The sequence below is a fragment of the Engraulis encrasicolus genome, chromosome 21, assembly GCF_034702125.1.
Source record: "Engraulis encrasicolus isolate BLACKSEA-1 chromosome 21, IST_EnEncr_1.0, whole genome shotgun sequence".
Lineage (NCBI taxonomy): Eukaryota > Metazoa > Chordata > Actinopteri > Clupeiformes > Engraulidae > Engraulis > Engraulis encrasicolus.
The window spans coordinates 30,160,438-30,179,764 of NC_085877.1; the positions used below are offsets into that span (position 1 = coordinate 30,160,438).

The 19,327-nt window shown below is 44.3% G+C and overlaps 2 protein-coding genes across 3 annotated transcripts in view; both read right to left on the reverse strand.

Moving 5' to 3' along the window:
• Positions 1–77: 77 nt before the first annotated feature.
• LOC134437108 (platelet glycoprotein Ib alpha chain) lies at positions 78–12,304 on the reverse strand. Its single transcript, XM_063186558.1, has 6 exons — positions 12,278–12,304; positions 11,497–11,795; positions 10,329–10,473; positions 8,830–8,950; positions 8,276–8,365; positions 78–3,352 (listed from the first exon to the last, which is right to left on the reverse strand). Exons 2-6 carry the CDS (start codon positions 11,780–11,782, stop codon positions 1,490–1,492), a joined length of 2,505 nt encoding a protein of 834 aa, XP_063042628.1. The 5' UTR covers positions 11,783–11,795; positions 12,278–12,304; the 3' UTR covers positions 78–1,489.
• Positions 12,305–12,869: 565 nt separating this feature from the next.
• The window catches only part of si:ch73-375g18.1 (kinesin-like protein KIF1C), a 56,500-nt gene continuing 50,042 nt past the window's right edge, over positions 12,870–19,327 (reverse strand). For both annotated transcript variants that reach the window (XM_063186563.1, XM_063186565.1), the window contains one exon: positions 12,870–19,094. In XM_063186563.1, coding sequence (XP_063042633.1) covers positions 17,872–19,094 — 1,223 coding nt within the window. In that variant the 3' untranslated portion in view covers positions 12,870–17,871. The remainder of the gene's footprint in view (positions 19,095–19,327) is intronic.

A 19,327-nucleotide genomic window follows, 5' to 3' on the forward strand; every position in this document is an offset into this window, starting at 1 on the left:
ATCACTTGAACGGCTACTTATTGGCTAATATCTAACTACTACAGTACCCTGTATGCTATGCTGTCACAGTGCCTCAGTGTTTCACATTAAAAGCCATTATATTATCACCATTACCATTATCTCACAGTAGGTTCGTAGCATAGGCTAAATTTCAGCACATTTGAGCAATGTGGTTACAAAAAAAACTTTATTTGAAGGGAGATGATACAGTTAGGTAATGGTAGGCTATAGTGGTTTGTTTTACACTATATAGTAAGCCTGTAGTCATACAGAGTGTGGAGGAGTGAAGAGAATGGAGCCCCCTCTATAGTCTGTATTCATTTTTCAAAGCCAGTGAAATCTACATTTTGCTGTCCAATTCTAGAAACTGAAGAGTGGAATAAAAAAATATACAGTATATATTGCTGGTGCCACCGTTACATAACTTTACTAGATCACCAAAAAATCATAGAAAATATTAATAATAAACACCAGTGTTTTCTCAGTGCTATAATACATGATGATTAAATGGATGACTGTTATTCTGAAGCAGGCTCATCTCCCCTGTATAACACTAAAAAGGGATGACAAGTGATCATAGCACACTGACTAACTATCATCATCCAAGTTAAATAGTACATCACAATTCGAAACAGATTAAACAAAGTATCAGGTGTTTAAGTGTGCTGCACAGGTGACGGTTCCACTGAAGGAGGTCCATCTATTGATTATATACAAAGGAGCAATCAACATCCTTTTTCTCAGCGTCATTGCACTTCAGAAGTGGGAAAACTCAGGCCTGGGGGCCACATGCGGCCCGCAGAGCCTTTACAAGAAAAACTAATTTCAAAAAACAAAGTGATGCTTCCAGGGTCTTGCAAGTTTGAGATTAACTAAGCACGGAGGCTACTGTATTCATCTTCATGAAATTCATTACAACGTACAGGAATTAACAAGTTGCCTGAGACACCTGGCCCTCCGGTCAACATTCTAATCCCAATGTGCTCCTTGGGCTGAAATAATTGGCCACCGTTGTTGTACATAATACAGAACAAATCAGAGATTATTACCAAGAATTAAACAGAACATGCTGCAGGTCCATAATTCATTTGATGAAAGCATGGCCAATGATCATCAGAAAAGATGAGTAGCCTAAATAGGTGTTCAATTGGGACTCATCTCTCAGTTTGCCAATTAGACCACCATGAGACAAACATCAATTGAAAACAGAAGCTGGATCACATTGCAGCTTAAAGGTTTAACCATCTATTAGGTGAGAACAGTGAACACCTGACTAGTGTTTCAGTGTTTACAACAAGTGTTTTCTGAGTGCCAATGCATTCAATGTGGGGAATTAATCATAGGTGATTATTAATTACACTTCTGAAGCTGGCTCGTCTTTATGTACAAAGGGATGTCCCAAATTAATGATCATAAGTTGAGAATCCCAAGCTGAATAGATGAGTCATTATCAGAGCTATCGTATTAGAAACTGATAGTTCAGAGGGAATTAAACAGATGAAGTAGGTCCGTCTTCCCCTATCCCACTAAAAAGGGACGCCCAGTCTCCTTCGTTCATCCTTCCTCCTAATCCCCCCATCTCCCACTCCCCCACCAGCCATTCCATCCCTCCTTCCTGTTCTCTGCTTCTGTCGCTCTCTACTTTCTCCTCCCTCAAGATGAGGCTGTACCGCGTCTTCCTGTCCGCACCCGCACCTCCTCCGATCACGCTCACTCTCTTCCTCCTGTCTTCTTTACGCTCTCCAGCTTCGGTCATCCCTCGCTTCTCCTCCCAGTGCTCCTCCACATGCTTCCATCCCTCGACCTCCTCCTCGTGGCTGAACACTCGGTACAGGGTCTTTCGGAACACCTGGTTGTTCTCTCTTCCGGAACCTTCCGTGCGTTCCGGGTTCCGTCTCTTCACGACAGCGAGCCCTGCTCCCACGGATGAGATCTGCAGTCCTGTCTTGCCGGTCGCCGCCGCTTCAGCTTCTTTCCCTTCTTCCTCCTTTCCATCACCCACTTTCTTCTCTTTCTCCTCCTCCTTTTCATCTCTCTTCTTTTCCTCCTTCCCGTCTTCCTTCTCCTCCTCCTCTCCTTCGCCCTTCTTGTCGATGAAAAGAACCGAGCGGAACGATGCCTGCACCCCACCTGACGCGTCGATGGGCAAGAACGCAGGCAGCGCCATCCCGCCGTACCCGCCTAACCCATTATCATCCACATCGGCACACGCCTTCGCCTGGTAATCCAGGAGGCGGACACTGGCATCGCCCGCGCCCTTTGATTTGGCCACCTTCCTAGCCAGCGGGCGGTAGAGGGTGAGGTAGGCCCGTGCCAGGCCCAGGATGAGCAAGCAGCTGCCCAGGGCGGAGAGAAGGCACAGCAGGAGCAGGGCCGCAAACAGCCAGGTGCACCAGGCTCGGGCGCCGGCACGCTCTCCGCGAGACCCGCCAAAGGTGCTGTCACCTGGGGGGAGAGCGTTAGGATGGCTGAGGGTGCTGGAGGGAGTAGGTGGGGCAGGAGTTGAGGGGGGTGGGGAGTCAGAAGCTGTGGTAGTGGTAGTGGTCCAAGGTGTGGTGGTTGGATCCGGAGTATGCTCTGAACGCCAGTTTGAGGTCGTCACCCAGAAACTGGACCAATCGGACGACCAGTTGAAAGATTCTTCGTGGCGTGACGTCCAGGACTCAGTCCACACGTGCCGCACAGTCCAGCTCTCCAGCCACCTCCTCGTCCACGTCATGACTCTCTTGGGTAGAGTCGAAGCCACGAGAGCGAAAGGTGTCGTGATAACATTCTGGGCTGTTGTGACCGGGACTGTAGTTGTGGAAGATGCTGTGGTGGTGTCTACAACTGCGACTGTGGACATTTCAGCAGCAGTAGTTGTTTTTTCGGCAGTGGTTGTTGGAGCAGTCGTGGTGGTTGCAGCTGTGGTTGTTAGAGCAACCACGGTTGGTATCTTTGTTGTTGGAGCAACTGTGGTTGGTACTTTTGTCGTCGGAACAACAACGGATGGTACTTTTGTCGTTGGAGCAGTCGTAGTTGGTACTTTTGTCGTTGGAGCAGTCGTAGTTGGTACTTTTGTCGTTGGCGCGAACGTGGTCGGTACCACGTCATCTCCATCGATGTCTCCAAAAGGCTGTGCTGGTGCTGCTGGTGCTAGTGGCGGCGGCGTTGCCTCAGAGAGCAGAGCTTTGTCACAGTAGTCCTCTTCCTTCAGGTTCATGATTGGTCGATCCAGCATCGAGGGTGGGTGGGCACACACGACGCTCTCAGGGTCATTCTCGATGGATAGTAAGGGGTTGGGACTGTCTGGGTTGGTGTGTACGTAGACGTTGAACTCCTGATCCTCCAGGTACACCTGCAGGTAGCCAACCTGTAGGCAGAGAGAGAGAGAGGTGGACCAGAGATTCTTTAAGTATAGAGATATGCCAACATAATAGGTTTCTATGGGCACCTAACATAACCAGGTTCCGGTCTGCCTAAAGGGGCGTGTCATAATGCTCCTAGCATTGAATAGAACAGTCCTCAGGTCTGCCAAGGTCTGCCTAAAGGGGGATTTCCCCCCCAATAATAGAACCCGGAAACAATGGGCCAATGGAACCTCTCTCTCTCTACTTTCTCTGGGTGGACGGTGTAGTACACAGGGATGGGCAGCCTGGACTCATTAGTTACAATCCCCTGGGGTGAATTTCTCAAAACCAAAGTTGCTTACTACATTAGCTACTTTGTTGTTTTCAATGCATTTTCCCATTGGCAACTACCGAAGTTGCTAACAGGCTAACAACTTCTCTTTTGAGAAACTCACCCCAGTGCCACATATTCCAAATTATTTGGCTTTACCTACCCAATTCAGCCAGGTGAACATTCAACAAGCGAATCATCTAGCTCAGGGGTGGGGAACCTATGTTTTGAGGGCCGTTTGCGGCCCTTGAGGCTTTTTTATCCGGCCCCCGATATAATTTTAATGTTATACAGCTTCACATGAAAAATGACATATTTTGTAAAGGAATCTTAGAAATTACATTGTCAATACAATTTAGTCATATTCAGAATTAGAGAAGGTGGGGTCTGTTTTATAGGTTGCTGCCTTCAATATAGACCTTAAGTGCTTGGGGAAATCCTGGTTTATGTTCATAGTACGGCCCTCAGAAGACTTGTATGGACCTTGAACGAATTTGAAGTGGCCCGTCGAATGAAAAAGGTTCCCCACCCCTGATCTAGCTGAAGGGGGTCAAACTCAAATTCATTGTGGGACAAAATCAAAATCTGGGACTAAGTCGCGGGTTGAGCTCCATTGTATGCAGTTTATATACAGTATATTTTTTAAATGGGCTGAAATTGTGTGTGCACACAGGCAATACTCAAATGAAACACTGATTCCCATTGTGGGAGACCAAATGTGCCTACCCTGTACATATTATGTTGTATATACTGTAATATGAATGTGAGATGTTACTGGGTTCTGGGCTCTTTTGTATTGATGGTGTATGTGGGCCAAGTGTGATATACATTTTGAAAACTCGTGGGCCAAATAAAATGACTCTGCGGGCCAAATTTGGCCCGGGCTTGAGTTTGGCGTCCCTGATCTAGCTGAATTAGACGGGTAAAACATTTGGAATATGAGGCTATGTATTGTAAATAATGACTCCAGGTTGCCCATCGCCAGGTTGCCAGGTTGTACACAACGGGCCCTTCTCACACGACCTTTCACACAACAACACTTCTCTGTATTAAAACCTGAAACCCTTAGACGTTTATCCTGCTAAACTTCAACACGGATACCTCTTTAGTGCATCCACTTGTCATCAATGTAATATGTATATGTACTTTACATACTTCATAGTCATCAATATTTCTTTTGAAAGTGAAGTTAAGTAAAATTGACCAGCAGGGCTCCAGACTAACTTTTTGCACTGGTTGCACTGGTGCGCCTAAAAAAATGTTTTAGGTGCACCAGCACAAAATGTAGGTGCACCCAAATGTTTTCACCACCCCATACACACACGCACCTCTTTAAAAAAATAATAATTAAATATAATAACGATAACAATAGCAATAATAATAATAATAATAATAAGTATTATTATTATTATTATTATTATTATTATTATTATTGTTGCTATATTTTAAAAGACCTGGAGCCTTTCATGTGCTATAGGCTAGTCTTCCAAATGTGCTCCTTATAAAAGACATGACAGTAGGCTACCTAACTAACACATCTTGGCTACAAGCAGTTTGGCTGGTAGAAAAGACCAAATTAGTAGCCTTTTAGTCAGTATGTGTTTGACTAGTAAGATCAACATACCAGCCTTTTCTGCAATAAGGCTACGCACACGGCACGAGCACAGTTACAATATTAAGATAGATAGATGGATGGATGGATGGATGGATGGATGGATGGATGGATATTTTTTTTTTCAACAAACCCTGCTAAAAATGTCATGATTTTGAAAATCATTAGACACAAATAGCCTAGCCTATGTTTACAGTGGAATCGGAGGTGAATTGGGTTTTGTCTATTTCCCCGTTTTTGAGCGCTCTCCCTCTGCATAATGATTGTGGTATCTTAGCAAGCGCTACGAACAGACACGACAGCATTAGCTCTCTCTCTCTCTCTCTCTCTCTCTCTCTCTCTCTCTCTCTCTCTCTCTCTCTCTCTCTCTCTCTCTCTCTCTCTCTCTCTCTCTCTCCCTCTCCCTCTCCCTCTCTCCCTCGAGGTGCATGAACGATGCCTTGCCGACTGATAGAGGCAGTATGTAGCCTGCCCTAGACGCTATCAAAAAAACTCACAGAAGTCCCGACAGACTAGCGCGTCACCTGTTGTTTGGCCAGCTCTGCACGCAGCTGAAACGGGTTATTATCCGCACCCGTCTGCGTTTTTGTGTGGCCATGTTTAATATCCGCTCAAGCCATTTAGTTTTTCACCGTGATTGTCAGTCTCTCGGGTTAAAAATATCCTCAAGTCATTTTGCTGTTTTTACCGTGATTGTAACTCTCTCGTCCGTTGCAAAACTCGCCTGGTTAAGAACACAAAACTCGCTGGCACATGTGAACTCGGATAGTTGAGCGAAGTCGAACATTCTATTCTGAAACGTCGGGCTGCCTGTGAACGAGGAAGGGGGAGAAAGCTACCGGTAGTTCAGCGGTGTTGAAGGAATGACCGCATCGACACGTTTTATTGTGTGATGATGGGCCACTACAGTAGAATGACTATTAATTTGATGTCCATTAAAACGGTTGTTTGGTAATTGATTTTGTTCTACTGATGGCTGGTCGCACCGGTGCGCCTAAAAATATTTTTTAGGCGCACACAGGGCTCTAAATTAACTTTTTCCACCACCAGCCAATTTGGCTAGTAGACATTTTTTCTTACTAGCCAAATGGAAGGTCAACTAGCCATTTTTTTTTTATCTCACCAAAATAAACCATGCGTTAATTATGTTGCTTTTAATTATTCCATTAAACTATATCCTCAACACAGATAAACAATATAAACATTATACTCAACATATTTCACTGTTCAGTTTATTCTATAATTATATAGTAATTATTTTTATTACCTGCATTTTCATTATTTTTTATTCAATTTCCTCTGAAAACAGTGAATTGCATCACACATGCCTCTCACATACCAGACCTACGCTGGACCATATACTGTACAGACAGCCAAACACTAGCCTATTACACCATCACCCAAACCTCACATGCAGTATATAGGCCTACACCTCACACAAAAACAGCATGCCTTCAACACACATGTTGCACACATACCAGACTTTCAACATGTACTAGCCAAACACACACAACCAAACACTACAAAACCTCATATCCCCCACACAGTATCACTTAAACTTCACACACAGTAGGCCAAATGCCATGGACAATGCACAGAAGAGAGGGGTGGGGAGGAGAAGAGGAGGACACACACACACACACACACACACACACACACAGACACACACACACACACACACACACACACACACACACACAGCCAACTCAGTGCGATGTGTATGATGTCTGCACTGTGTGTTTCTTTATGCTGCTGCTGCTGCTTCACACCTTTAGGTTCCTGCAGGATTAATACTTGCTTCACTCTAATATCATGCGCTTGGAATGACAATAATTAGGCTACGCAGTAAACATCCATAACATCACGGAGACCACCAGCTTAGCCTACTTTGCTACTTTCATAGCGTCGCTAGTTTTTTGTTACCGTTTTTTTTTTCACTTACTCGTTCATCCATGTCAAACTCGTGCATGGTCTTTCCGATGGCGTGGGCATTATTAGGAAACGACAACTCCATCGTAGGTAGTTGCGAGGACCTCGCAAATATCAGACGACTTCTGACAGCAGGGCTACACGGTTTTGACAGACAGCTGTCATGCTCCTCCACTCATGCCGTTTTCGCTCCACCACCACCACTCCATTCCAGCGTCACTACAGTTGCAAGTTGCATTCACCGACACATAACCTTGCTCTAACCACTGCCACATTCTTTTTCACCCGTCCAAAACCTACAAAACCGAAGTAATCCGCGCTAGTCCGCTCATTGAAAATATTTGATCAACAGTAGTTCCAGCGCGGGCATCTAACACGCAGCCAATGAATGTGAAGCTGCGTTATTGTGATTAACGGCCAGCCAATGGGTGTGGGCTACATCATGACGGTAGGCCTAATGTTCATGGGTAATGTAGGCGCCGTTTTACGTTCATCAGACGGCAGTCAGCCACAGATCTGTGCTGGCAGTGGCAGCTGTTTGACGTTTGGGCGTGGTCTAGAGTCTACCGGCCAATTTGGCTAGTGGATGATTTTTTCTACTAGCCAAAATGGATTTTCACCCGCATTTGGCGTGTTGGCGTGTGTTAATTTAGAGCCCTGGGCGCACCATTGAAAAAAATGGGCGCATATGCGACCAAATTGGTCGCACTGTGGAGCCCTGCCAGTTGTCAAAATGTAAAATAAAGTAGGCCAATAGATACAATAGGAAAAGTTTGGAGGGCTACAACGTTTTTGGTTGGTAATCCGAAGGTGCTCTTTGGTCAAAAAATAGGATGCAAAAGAAACGAAGTATCCAAGGCACTCTTCCCAAAAAAGTTAAAATAGCTTTATTAAATGGCTAAATCATTGTAGAAAAGTTAAAAACGCGTTTTTCACTTTTCTACAATGATTTAGCCATTTAATAAAGCTATTTTAACTTTTTTGGGAAGAGTGCCTTGGATACTAGGCCAATAGATACTTGAAAATTGTACTTTAAAAGAATACTTGAGTAAGTTACTGTCCACCAGTGCCCACCTCACAGTAGCATTTCCAGGGGTTCTTGGAGAGGAAGACGTAGGGTAAATCCGGCTTGGACACGAACCAGTTGTGGGGCATGTCCCGGATCTGAATAAATAATAATAGCAATAACAACAATAATCATGTTTAACTGTTGAGACTGTTAGTAATGACCAGTGCAGTCACCATGCTAAGCCCTCCCTACTCAGATTCAAACATAAAAATGAGAGTGTTGTGGTTGGTTGAAGGACTGGTTTTGCTTCCTTTCTCCAACTAGACCAACTCACCAGCCAAAAATGTTTTCTGCAACCAGGCGGGTTCAACTCTAGGCAAATAGGTTTGCATTGAACCTTATAAAAGTTAGCTGAAGAGTGTGTTTTTTTTTCTACGTCACCTGCAGTAAAGGCTCATTCATACCGTATGTTTGAGACGGATATGTTTGGAGTGTTTCACAAATTATAACACACACATAAATTCACAGGATGAATGTTCATGGAACAAGTCGGAGCCACGTTCATCGGGGCAAGAGAGCCAGCTGATATGAAACGGGCGTTAGGCAAAAAGTTTACCACCTGGTTCTCCTCCAAGTCCAGGGTCTTGAGGGTGGTGGAGGAGATCTGGGCCAGGAAGTCAGGGGGCAGAGTGGTCAGCCTGTTCCGGGATAGGTCCACTATCTCCAGGATGGGCAGGCCGCTGATGATAATAATAATAATAATAATAATAATAATAATAATAATAATAATACATTTTATTCAGAGCACCTTTCAAGATACCCAAGGACACTTAACAATCAAAACAGATAGATAACAGTAGAGAAAGTATAACAAAGCTTCAATGAATTAGCAATAGGAGGATAACTAAAATGCAAAATAAAATAGAAATAAAAATAAAATTTAATTAAAATACGAAAAAAGTAGAATACATTTGAAACAAAAAAACAAGGGTGGACAGAGGAAGCACAGGCAGGCGAATAATAATAATCATGATTATTATCATAACTGTAATGATTACAATAATTATAATCAGGGCTAAATTAACTTTTTTCATCACTTGCCAATTTGGCTATGTTTATAGTGAGTTTATGTGAGCCACACATAGTGAGTTTATGTGAGCCACACATAAACTCACTACCAGTAAAAGTGGCTAGCAAGTTTTTATTTTCTACTAGCCAAACTGATTGTTCATCAACATTTGGCTGGTTGGCTGGTGTTCATTTAAGCAGGGCTAGGCAACCTATGTCTCGATGGCCTTTTGCAGCCCTTGAGGGCGTTTTATCCGGCCCAGGATATCATTTTATTTTATATTATTTTATTATATTATATATAATAATATAATATAATATAATAATAATATAATTATATAATAATACAAATATTTTGTTATTTTTATATTACATATTTATATTATATATTATTTTATTATATTTTATTATTTTTATATTATATATTTATATTTTATTATTATATTTTATTTTATTATATTATCATTTTATATTATTCAGCTTCACATGAAATATGACATATTTTGCAAAGGAGTCTTAGAAAAGGCATTTGCAATACAATTAAGTTATATTCTGGGAACCTAGCGAAGGTGGTGTTTGTTTAAAATGTGGCTGCCTTCAATATAGGCCTAAAGTGAAGAGGGAAATCATGGTTTGTGTTCATAGAACGGCCCTCAGAGGACTTGTATGGGCCTTGGATGAATTTGAAGTGTCCTTTCAAATGAAAAAGGTTCCCCACCCCTTATTTAGAGCCATGATCATAATAATAATAACAGCAGGCCTATAATAATAGTAATACTAGGCTAATAATAACTTTATTTATATAGCCTAGCACAATTCATAACATAATGCAGCTAAATGTCCTTTAAACTATTTGTGCAAAGCATTAGTTGTAATGTCACCAAAATTGTACAGACCAAGTCTTAATCTGTTTCAGCAATGTTGTTATCATGTACGGCAGCTGAGCCTTTTCAGCAAAGACTGAACGGCCAATCTGCTCAAAGAGGCTACGAAAAACAGAGGGTTGGCAGATGTGAAGAATATGGTTAAGCCAAACCAAGTCTTCCCCACCTGAAGGATTCATTGTGGACGGAGCGCAGGTGGTTGGAGCGAAGGAAGACCTCCATCAGCTTGGGGGCGTTTATGAATGCCCTCGCTGGCAAGTCCACAAGCTGGTTGTTGGAGAGGTGAAGCTTGGAGAGCTCAGCCAACGTGCCTGAAAGAGCGAGAGCGAGAGAGAGAGAGAGAGAGAGAGAGAGAGAGAAGGGAGGATGGTGAAAGGATCCAACACAGTTCATGATAAGCATAATCACAATGCACACGATACACAACAGAAGAGCACAATAGTCCATTCAAAATCCATAAAAACCTGAGCCCTCAGGTTTTGCAAAGCAATTGTGTTTCCATAAATCTCCATCTTAACCCTATCCAGACTGGGGGGGGGGCTAAAAGTGCCCGCACCAACTTTGATGTCGTATAATTCCTTAACGACTTAAGCTATGACTACGAAACTTTGTGACTTTTCCTAACATTTAGTTGGCTACAGTTAGGTACCGAAAGATAAGGTTTATCATTTTTGCCGTTGCCATGGCAACGGTTTTCTGACAGGTATGTCTGACCAAAAATCACTTTACCATATCTATGACGCCATATATTTTCATATTTTTTTGTTATTTCCATTAGCATCAGACAACTTTGTGAGAATTTAAGTGGTTTGAAGCATAAAATCATAAAAATTTAAGTGCATTACCTAAATTTGTTGGAAAATCCATTATGGCGAGATTTTGGGCATAATAAGATAATGATGTCATAATGACGTCATAATACCAGATAATTACACAAAAATTATGGCATTCATAGATGTCCATATGTAGATCATCTCCCCCAAGTTTCGTAGTCATACTGTATTCCGTTCATGAGTTATGAGGGGGGGGGGGTCAAAAGAGCCCCCCCCCCCCAGGCCCAGGAATGCCAAAAAAGCCCAGTCTGAATAGGGTTAACGCATATGGAAGTGAATACAAGTCAATAAAAAGCGCATTAAGATACACATAATAACAAAAAGCGCATATATGTCCATTCATCATACTCTATAGAACAAAATAACCATATAAGTCAATAAAAGTTTGGAAATACACTTGAACCTAAAAACGTTCATACAAATCCATTCAAAACTTAAAAATACTCTACATACATTACACAATAAAAAAGAGCATTAGAGTCCATTCAAAGCAGAACAAACCTGAGCCTTCCAGCTTTTCGACGCGGTTGTGCCTCAGGTCTAGCGTGTGCAGGCCAGGGAAGCCTGTGTAGGCTCCCCAGTCCAGCGAGGTGAAGAGGTTGTGGGTCAGGTTCAGGTTCAGGGAGGCCGGGTCTATGTCGGCGGGAACGGAGGACAGGCCCATGGCCCCGCATGTCACGCGCGCCCGGTCGTTCTCGTCCTTGTCACTGTGGCACTGCGGTTCTGCGCTCACAAGGTTTGGCAAGGGGCAGAGGAAGAGGAGAGCGAGGAAGAGGAGGATGTCCATTCTCACTGAGGGGCTGATGGGTATAAAATAACACAATGGATTTCGTCAATTATACTTGGACTAGAAAAGAAAGAAAAGTTTTCTCTCAGGAGGGAAGAGGTGACGAGGGAGAGGAGGATGGCTTAGTCTAAGCCTTAGACAAATAAATAGCTTAGACTAATAAATAGTGTCACAGAAAATGTTAATTGTTTTATGAAAAACAGAAAAGAATCCTTTTGTGTTTTCACAATCTTCACAAATTAATATTTACACAGGATTAGTGCAGAATGACAATGATCGATCATATATCTCATTCTTTACAACAAAATACACGTCCTAATTTATCCTTCAGATATTGAACAGTTCAGTACAGAATAGAAGAGCCAATGGTAGAATAAAATGAAGTTAAGTAGAATAGGAACCTAAAATTTAGCAGTTTGTTAATATTAGTATACTGTTAGTGATATTAGTGCAGCTTATAGGTAAGAGGCTAGATGATGAGCATGTTATCGTTACCTGACGTCTTCTGCAGCTGAGGATGAACTGGTGTCTACTGGAGACTGAGGAGGACTAAAACTATGAAGCAGAATGACGTGTGTGTGTGTGTGTGTGTGTGTGTGTGTGTGTGTGTGTGTGTGTGTGTGAGTGAGTGTGTGTGTGTGTGAGTGTGTGTGTGTGTGTATGAGAGAGAGAGAGAGAGAGAGAGAGAGAGAGAGAGTCTGTATGAGGAAGATAGGGAATTATCTGACATGTCTGTTTCCTCCTACTTCCTTTGGTTTCCAATGTTCTTAAATAAACCAGCCATATGGTATTTCTCTCTGGCTATGATAATTTTTTCAGTCAAAAATATGGCTCATTCTCATACTATATATAATATAAGAGATGTGACAAACTCAACAAGTTACTATGTAACCCCCAAAACTCTTTCAGAAAGGAGGTGAACTTATGGACTAATGCAATGATATGGCACTTTTATCTTATTCTTAACAGTTAATTAATTAGAAAACACCATAAATAGTCAATACGCATCTATACTTGTGCTCGTACATAACCAGCAAATGCGTGTGTGCATGCACACTCCCCCACACACAAAACACACAAAGCACAATTCAACTTTTTTTGACCTTTATTGACTTGTTTTGCACATTCAACCACAGATTATCACAAACCCTTCCTTTTGTTACTTCTGTCTCTCGACACTCAGGAATCAAGGAAGAAATAAAAAAAAGAAATAAAACCTAAAACAAATGAAAAGACAAGACCACCAGGTCCAAGGAGTGTCCAAGCAGTCAAAAGAAGAAAGAAAACAAACAAACAAACCGCCACCCCAAGTTGAAGTCATGGGAAAGTTCCAGATTCATCCTGAATGGTTCTCGGTTCTGTGCTCAGCAGTTCTATAGAACCAGTCCATGGGGTGGGGTGGGGTTGACACAACACACAGAAGAGCACTAGAACAGCACAGAGGAACCAAAAAGTTCCCATCAGTCTGAGCGAGCAGAACACTACACATGAATAGTAGGGCATAGGATAGCAACACTCATTCACTCTCTCCACTTTCCTCTTTCACCTTCTTGTCTCTCTTTTTCTCTCTGTCTTTCACTTACATACAAATGTGCACACAGACACACTCCCATACACACATGCTTACACTTAAACATAAGCTTGGCCAGGACAAAAAGCGAGGAGCAGCATTTAAAAAAACACAAAAAATAAAATATGGAAAACAAAACGTCAAATGCAGCGTATCATCTTTAGTAAAGGATTAGACACACAAATCATGATGACACTTAAAGGCAAAAGCTGAAAAAACATACATAGGACAAATGCAAATACACACACACACACACACACACACACACACACACACACACACACACACACACACACACACACACACACACACACACACACACACACACACACACACACACACACACACACACACACGCCTACATACGTAGGTGCCTACATATACACACACAAACAGATTGTCCTAGCTAAATATGTTTAGTGTCAAGTGTTTTAAATAAAAAAAAAGAAAAACAAACTCATACACGACCCACTTGCCCACACAAGCACACATGACCACTTGCTGTGATTATCACAACAGTGGATGAAGAAGTGTCCAGGGTATCATGGTGTGTGGGAGGGTTAAATAATAAAAAAGCCAGGTCAGAGGCTACACAGTTACTTAAGCAGTGTCAAGTCAACACTTAAAGTCGAATTTAACACTTGTGGTGGTGTTGGTCCTATTCTCTAAGTGCTGAATTAACAATGCAAACTGTGCAAACGAATGCCATACTGTCCCAGCTGCCCAACTCCAACCCCAAGTCCTGTCCTGTGACGTTATATAGATTTTCGACTTACACAAACTGAGTTGTGTTTGATTGTTGTTGTCATATAGCGACAAACATTTTCCGATGGGCACTCAATGATGAGGTTATCAGAGGCAGCCAGGAAGTGGCGCGCATTGATGATGTCGGCAGCGTCAGAGATGGTAGATATCCTCCATAGATGCTACCTGGGGCACCAGTCATTGTCGGACCGGCACTTGATGCTCATTCAAGCAATGTTACCCCGCATCAAAGATGGCAGCCATCAAGTTGGCACTGAATAACATAAATTCACAAAGCCAATGAAGTGTGCGATAATCGTCTTTCTTTTGAATGGCGTCAATCAATTTGAGCCATCTGTTCCAATACAAAGAGGCGGTCAACGTCACACCTAGTATCCTACTGTACGTAGATCTATTGGCATCCTCCCAAGATTCATCACGACAAGCCACTTCCTGGACCCATGGCCACACGAGACGTCAGTCATACGTTAACAACATAAACCTGCAAGCAGTATGGAACTCATCTCCGCTTCTAGCTCCCATTCATATGAACCACCATGAAGTAGGCCGGTATCTCTCTGCTCTACTATCTTTGGCAGTGGGGTGAATTGCAAACTTTTTCAGGGTAGTGGGACTGGGTAGTGGTGTCTACCCAGACGTCCGTGAATTTTTGGCCAACCAGTTCGACCCTTGCGGCGACCCTTGCGACAAGCATCAACGGAGATGAGCAACTGCAAGAATTGCAGGGTCTGTCTGCCAGCGCTTTGATCCCGCGAGTGTTTAGGACCATGTGACATGGCGCGTCTTGGTGATACAGTACATTTGGTCAAGTCGAACATGATTTCTACCCATCATGCAACATTTCCAGCCCAGAATGCATTGCCGACTTTCTGCGCATGGAGTCGTTGCGCAATGTCTAATAAGGCTTCTGTCTGTCATAGGCCTACACGTAATGTGATGTGGCTGTTATAAACATAAAGTTTATGACATCACAAAGCCTCAGGGCCATTGGCGTAAAATAACAATACAAATTACTGATGATACTTATGTATCCACCAGAGGCAAGACGAAGCAACAAAAGGCTGAGATCCGAAATCTTCACTCATTCACCACAGAGCTCCCTACAGAGGATACGAGTCGCCGGTTTCATTCCCTAAATAGTGCACACACTATGAAGGGAACAAGTGAATCTTTAAGGATACAGCCAAATGGAACCTCTCAAAGTTCAACTTTTTGAAAGTGTCCAACTACTTCCAAATATAAAAATTCTCCAACATTCTGTTCCAAAAAAAAACCTTAGTAGGTCTTTTCAAGTCTTTTCAATAGCATTTGATCCCACATCCGAGTCATTTCTTTCTTTCTGCTTGTTGTCTCACATCTTGTTATTATTAAAAACCCTCTTTCTTTTTACACTTCTCTGTGTCTCCCTCACTGTCTTTCTCCATCACTCTATTTCTCCATTCTCGTAGCTTTGCAAACACTTCCTCGTGTCCCTCACCACTTGATCTGGTATCCGTCATGACCAGGTCACCATGGAGATGACCGTAAACATTCCTATTTTACCATCTCATCCTTTGACAGGGCAGTTGCCAGTCTGCAAATACTTGATTTGGCAACTGCATCCCTATGTCTTATCCTCAGATCCTTCTTGTAATCTATGCCATTACCAAATGACACAACAGCACAGTCAAAAAAAAAGTCATAATTCCAAAAAAAAGAAGTGTTTCACCTCTTGATAGATAAAAAGAACTCAGTCCCCGCACAGCACGCTCTAACATCCTTCAAAAACAACAAAATAATAATGATAATAATAAAAAATAAAAAAGAGCGGAGAACATAAAACGGTATTCTCACACTGCTGATCCTCCTGTAATATAATGCATCTGCAGGAAAGGTGCAGAACAAAAAAGTCAACCAAGCAACACAAAACAAAACAACAACAAAGAAAAGTATATCCAAAAAAAAATTCCATCCATTTATCTCGAAATAAGAATACAGCAAAACAACAGAAACTCCTTTAGAAATGTAACCAACTGCTGGACAGCATTGGGAACAGAAGAGACATATGCATGGTAGACATACTAGTCTTTCCTATTTAGTCGAAGCAGCGGACAAACGTAAGGTGCTTTCGACTGAAAAAGCACAGCCACAGATGCAGAAGCACCTCCCATTTTGGCCTTATTCTCTTTCAATCTATGGCGTCCACCTCAGTCCACATCTCTGCACCTTCATCGGTCTGTGAGGGGTACCTTCCGTTATCCAAACTCCTGTCCTTGACTTGCGCTTGTGTACTCGCGCTTGGCTGACGCCTCGCCTTGCCTCCATGGAGAAAACACAGTTTCCCCGCTGTCAGCCTAGGCACAACAACTTTTGGGGGACATGTCCCGCATACAACATCCCGATAGCAAATGAGAAAACTACCTTTGAATTGTGAGTCAGTGAATTAAACCTCTACTGTCAATGATCATTTTTGTGAACGTCTTCATGAGACCACCAGCACAAAGGAGGACAGGAGCTTGGCCCCTCTCTGAGCCAGACAAAACTGACCTGAAAAAAATGAAAGTCCTGTCATATACTGTAATTCTTTCTTTCTGTTCTCCCAACACATGTGATTTCACTACTTAGTCAGTCTATACCTGGCTGTGCACAGGTGATGTCATTAATTGAATTTCATTAATTAATTCATCTACACCTGGCTGGACAGGTGTGCTGTCAGGATCAGCAGGTTCAAGTGAATTTGCGGGGAAAAAATACACATGGCAGGACTTTTATTTTGTAAACCTAGGACGTCCGCCTCTGATCTGAGTCCCCCGCTGTACACTTCCTGTTTCCTATCGCTTCACGTCCTCCCACAGAACCAAACCCCTTCTGAAACCCGAAGGAGATACTTCATCCTGTTTATCCTTCTCACACACATGCACACGCACGCACACGCACACGCATACACACACACACACAAACACACAACACTCATAAAATATTTAATCAACAAAAAATGTCCTCTTATAACTAAGATTTGTTTCTTTGGGATTGTCAGTAGCTTTAACCATTCAACAGTCATGCACACCCTTCAGTCATATGGTACACACATACACGTGCCTGCCAACAAGGGCACACATATACTATACGGCCTACAACTAGGGAACAAGTCAATCTATTGCAACGGAATAGGCCTATTGCTTAACATTGAGAGGTATGCATTTCCAATTTCACTCACACACACACACACACACACACACACACACACACACACACACACACACACACACACACACACACACACACACACACACACACACACACACACACACACACACACACAAGCACAGTAAAAGGGGTTATTTGGTGAGGCATGCGAGAGTGGCACAGAAAAGTGCTGACTCGTGTTTGTGCGTTAGAACAGAGCCCATCCCAACCAGGACACCACACACGCACACGCACACGCACACGCACACACACACATACCATTTCCTGTGATATCCAGCAGAAGCAGACATGAGTGAGGGTTAAACCGGAAACACACACACACACGCACACACACACACACACACACACACACACACACACACACGCAAAGTTGGCCTGTCAGGAGACTGGGGAGGACAGACTATGAGAACGGGATGTGTCTCCTCCTCTCTGCCTACTCCCCAGTTCACACTCTCTCTCTCACACAAACACACACACACACACACACACACACACACACACACAAAGAAACACACTCGCGCCTCGTCACACATGAACATACTGTATTTTCTCTCACTCCCACACAGGTTTAAACAGGGGTCTCTCTGCTCTGCTTCAGGTCCGGGGCGCTGTTCTGCCGCCTGAGGCGCGGGGGCGTGCTGAACCCGCCCGGTGCAACCTTGGGCGGCCCCCACCCCACTCCGTGCTCCCCCCGCCCGTGGTTGAAGGGCGGCACGAAGGGGTACTGCTGATACTGCTGTTGCTGCTGACGACGCTGATTGTTGTTGTTGTTGTAGCAACCGTCGCTATCCCGCCTATCTCGCTCGCCGGGGGGGCCAGGAGATGGGCGCCTGTATCGCGCCCCCCCACCACCACCGCCTCCACCTCTGCCTACTCCTGCTCCATGGTGGCCATTGTGGTTGCCGTAGTGAGCGCCATTGTGGTTGCCGTAGTGACCGCCGTTGTTGTGGTTGCCGGGGGGCCCGGCGTTGGCAGGGGCCATGGCAGAGCTGTCCAGGGAGTTGCGCCTATAGCGCCGAGACTGGTGCTGATGCTGCTGGAAGTGTTGTTGACCGTTGCTGTGGTGACTGTTGCTGTAGTTACGCTGATGCTGGTGCTGGTGCTGGTGCTGGTGCTGGGGCTGCCAGGGTCCTCGGCTGGGCGAGGGGTTGCGCATGCGGTGCGGGGTCATGATGATGGGGACGTGCGGGGGAGGGGGTGGCATCTGGAAGGGCAGGGGCAGCAGTGGGGTAGTGCCACCGCCGCCACCACCAGCGGCACCGCTGGGGACAAATGGAGGCGCCGTCGCCTGGAGTTGCTGCAGCGGAGGAGAGGAGGAGCTTCTCCCACTCCTCCCACGTTCTCCTCCTCCTCCCTCTCCTCCTCCACCTCCTTCCAGCTCACCTCCACCCTCCACAAATTCCCCAGCCCCGCCCTCGGTCAGAGCATAGGGCCAGGACAGCCGGTGCTGGGGGTTGCTCTTGAAGGGAAATTTCAGCTTGCGCTCCTGGGGTGGGATGAAGCGCCCCGTCCCCGGAAGATGCACCACCGGCGGCACCAACCCTCCACCAACACCAACACCCTCCGGCGCTCCGTCACCACCACCACCGCCAGGGACCGCCACCACCGGGCCGGACCCGGCTAACAGCCCTCCGCTGCTGCGGCGCAGCTTCTTGGTGATCTGCTGCTGCTGCAGGTTGGCGAGCCGTTGCTGCTCCTGCCGCAGCCAGCGCAGGCGCCCGCGCCGAAACGCCGGGTCTTCCTCCATCAGCTTGGTCACGATCCTCGATCCCTCCCCACCGCCCTCCTCACCTAGGAACAAGGACAAGCACAGAGGAAATTATTATTAGGATGAAATTATTATTATTTATTATTATTACCTCCGCCAAGGATATTATGTTTTCGAGCGTGTTGGTTTGTCTGTTTGTTTGTTTGTCAGCAGGATAACTCAAAAAGTCTTGAATGGATTTGGATGAAATTTTGTGGAGTTGTTGGAAATGACAAAAAGCAAAGAGTGAGATTACATTTTGCTGTGATCCGGATCA

What these genes read in the sequence shown, in the direction of transcription:
- LOC134437108 (XM_063186558.1), bottom strand. Translation starts at nt 11,782, where the DNA reads ATGGACATCCTCCTCTTCCTCGCTCTCCTCTTCCTCTGCCCCTTGCCA. An exon ending in CGAAAAGCTGGAAGGCTCAG is followed by an intron (nt 10,474 to 11,496) that starts GTTTGTTCTGCT and finishes TCGCTCTTTCAG; the next exon opens with GCACGTTGGCTGAGCTCTCC. An exon ending in TGGACTTGGAGGAGAACCAG is followed by an intron (nt 8,366 to 8,829) that starts GTGGTAAACTTT and finishes TTATTTATTCAG; the next exon opens with ATCCGGGACATGCCCCACAA.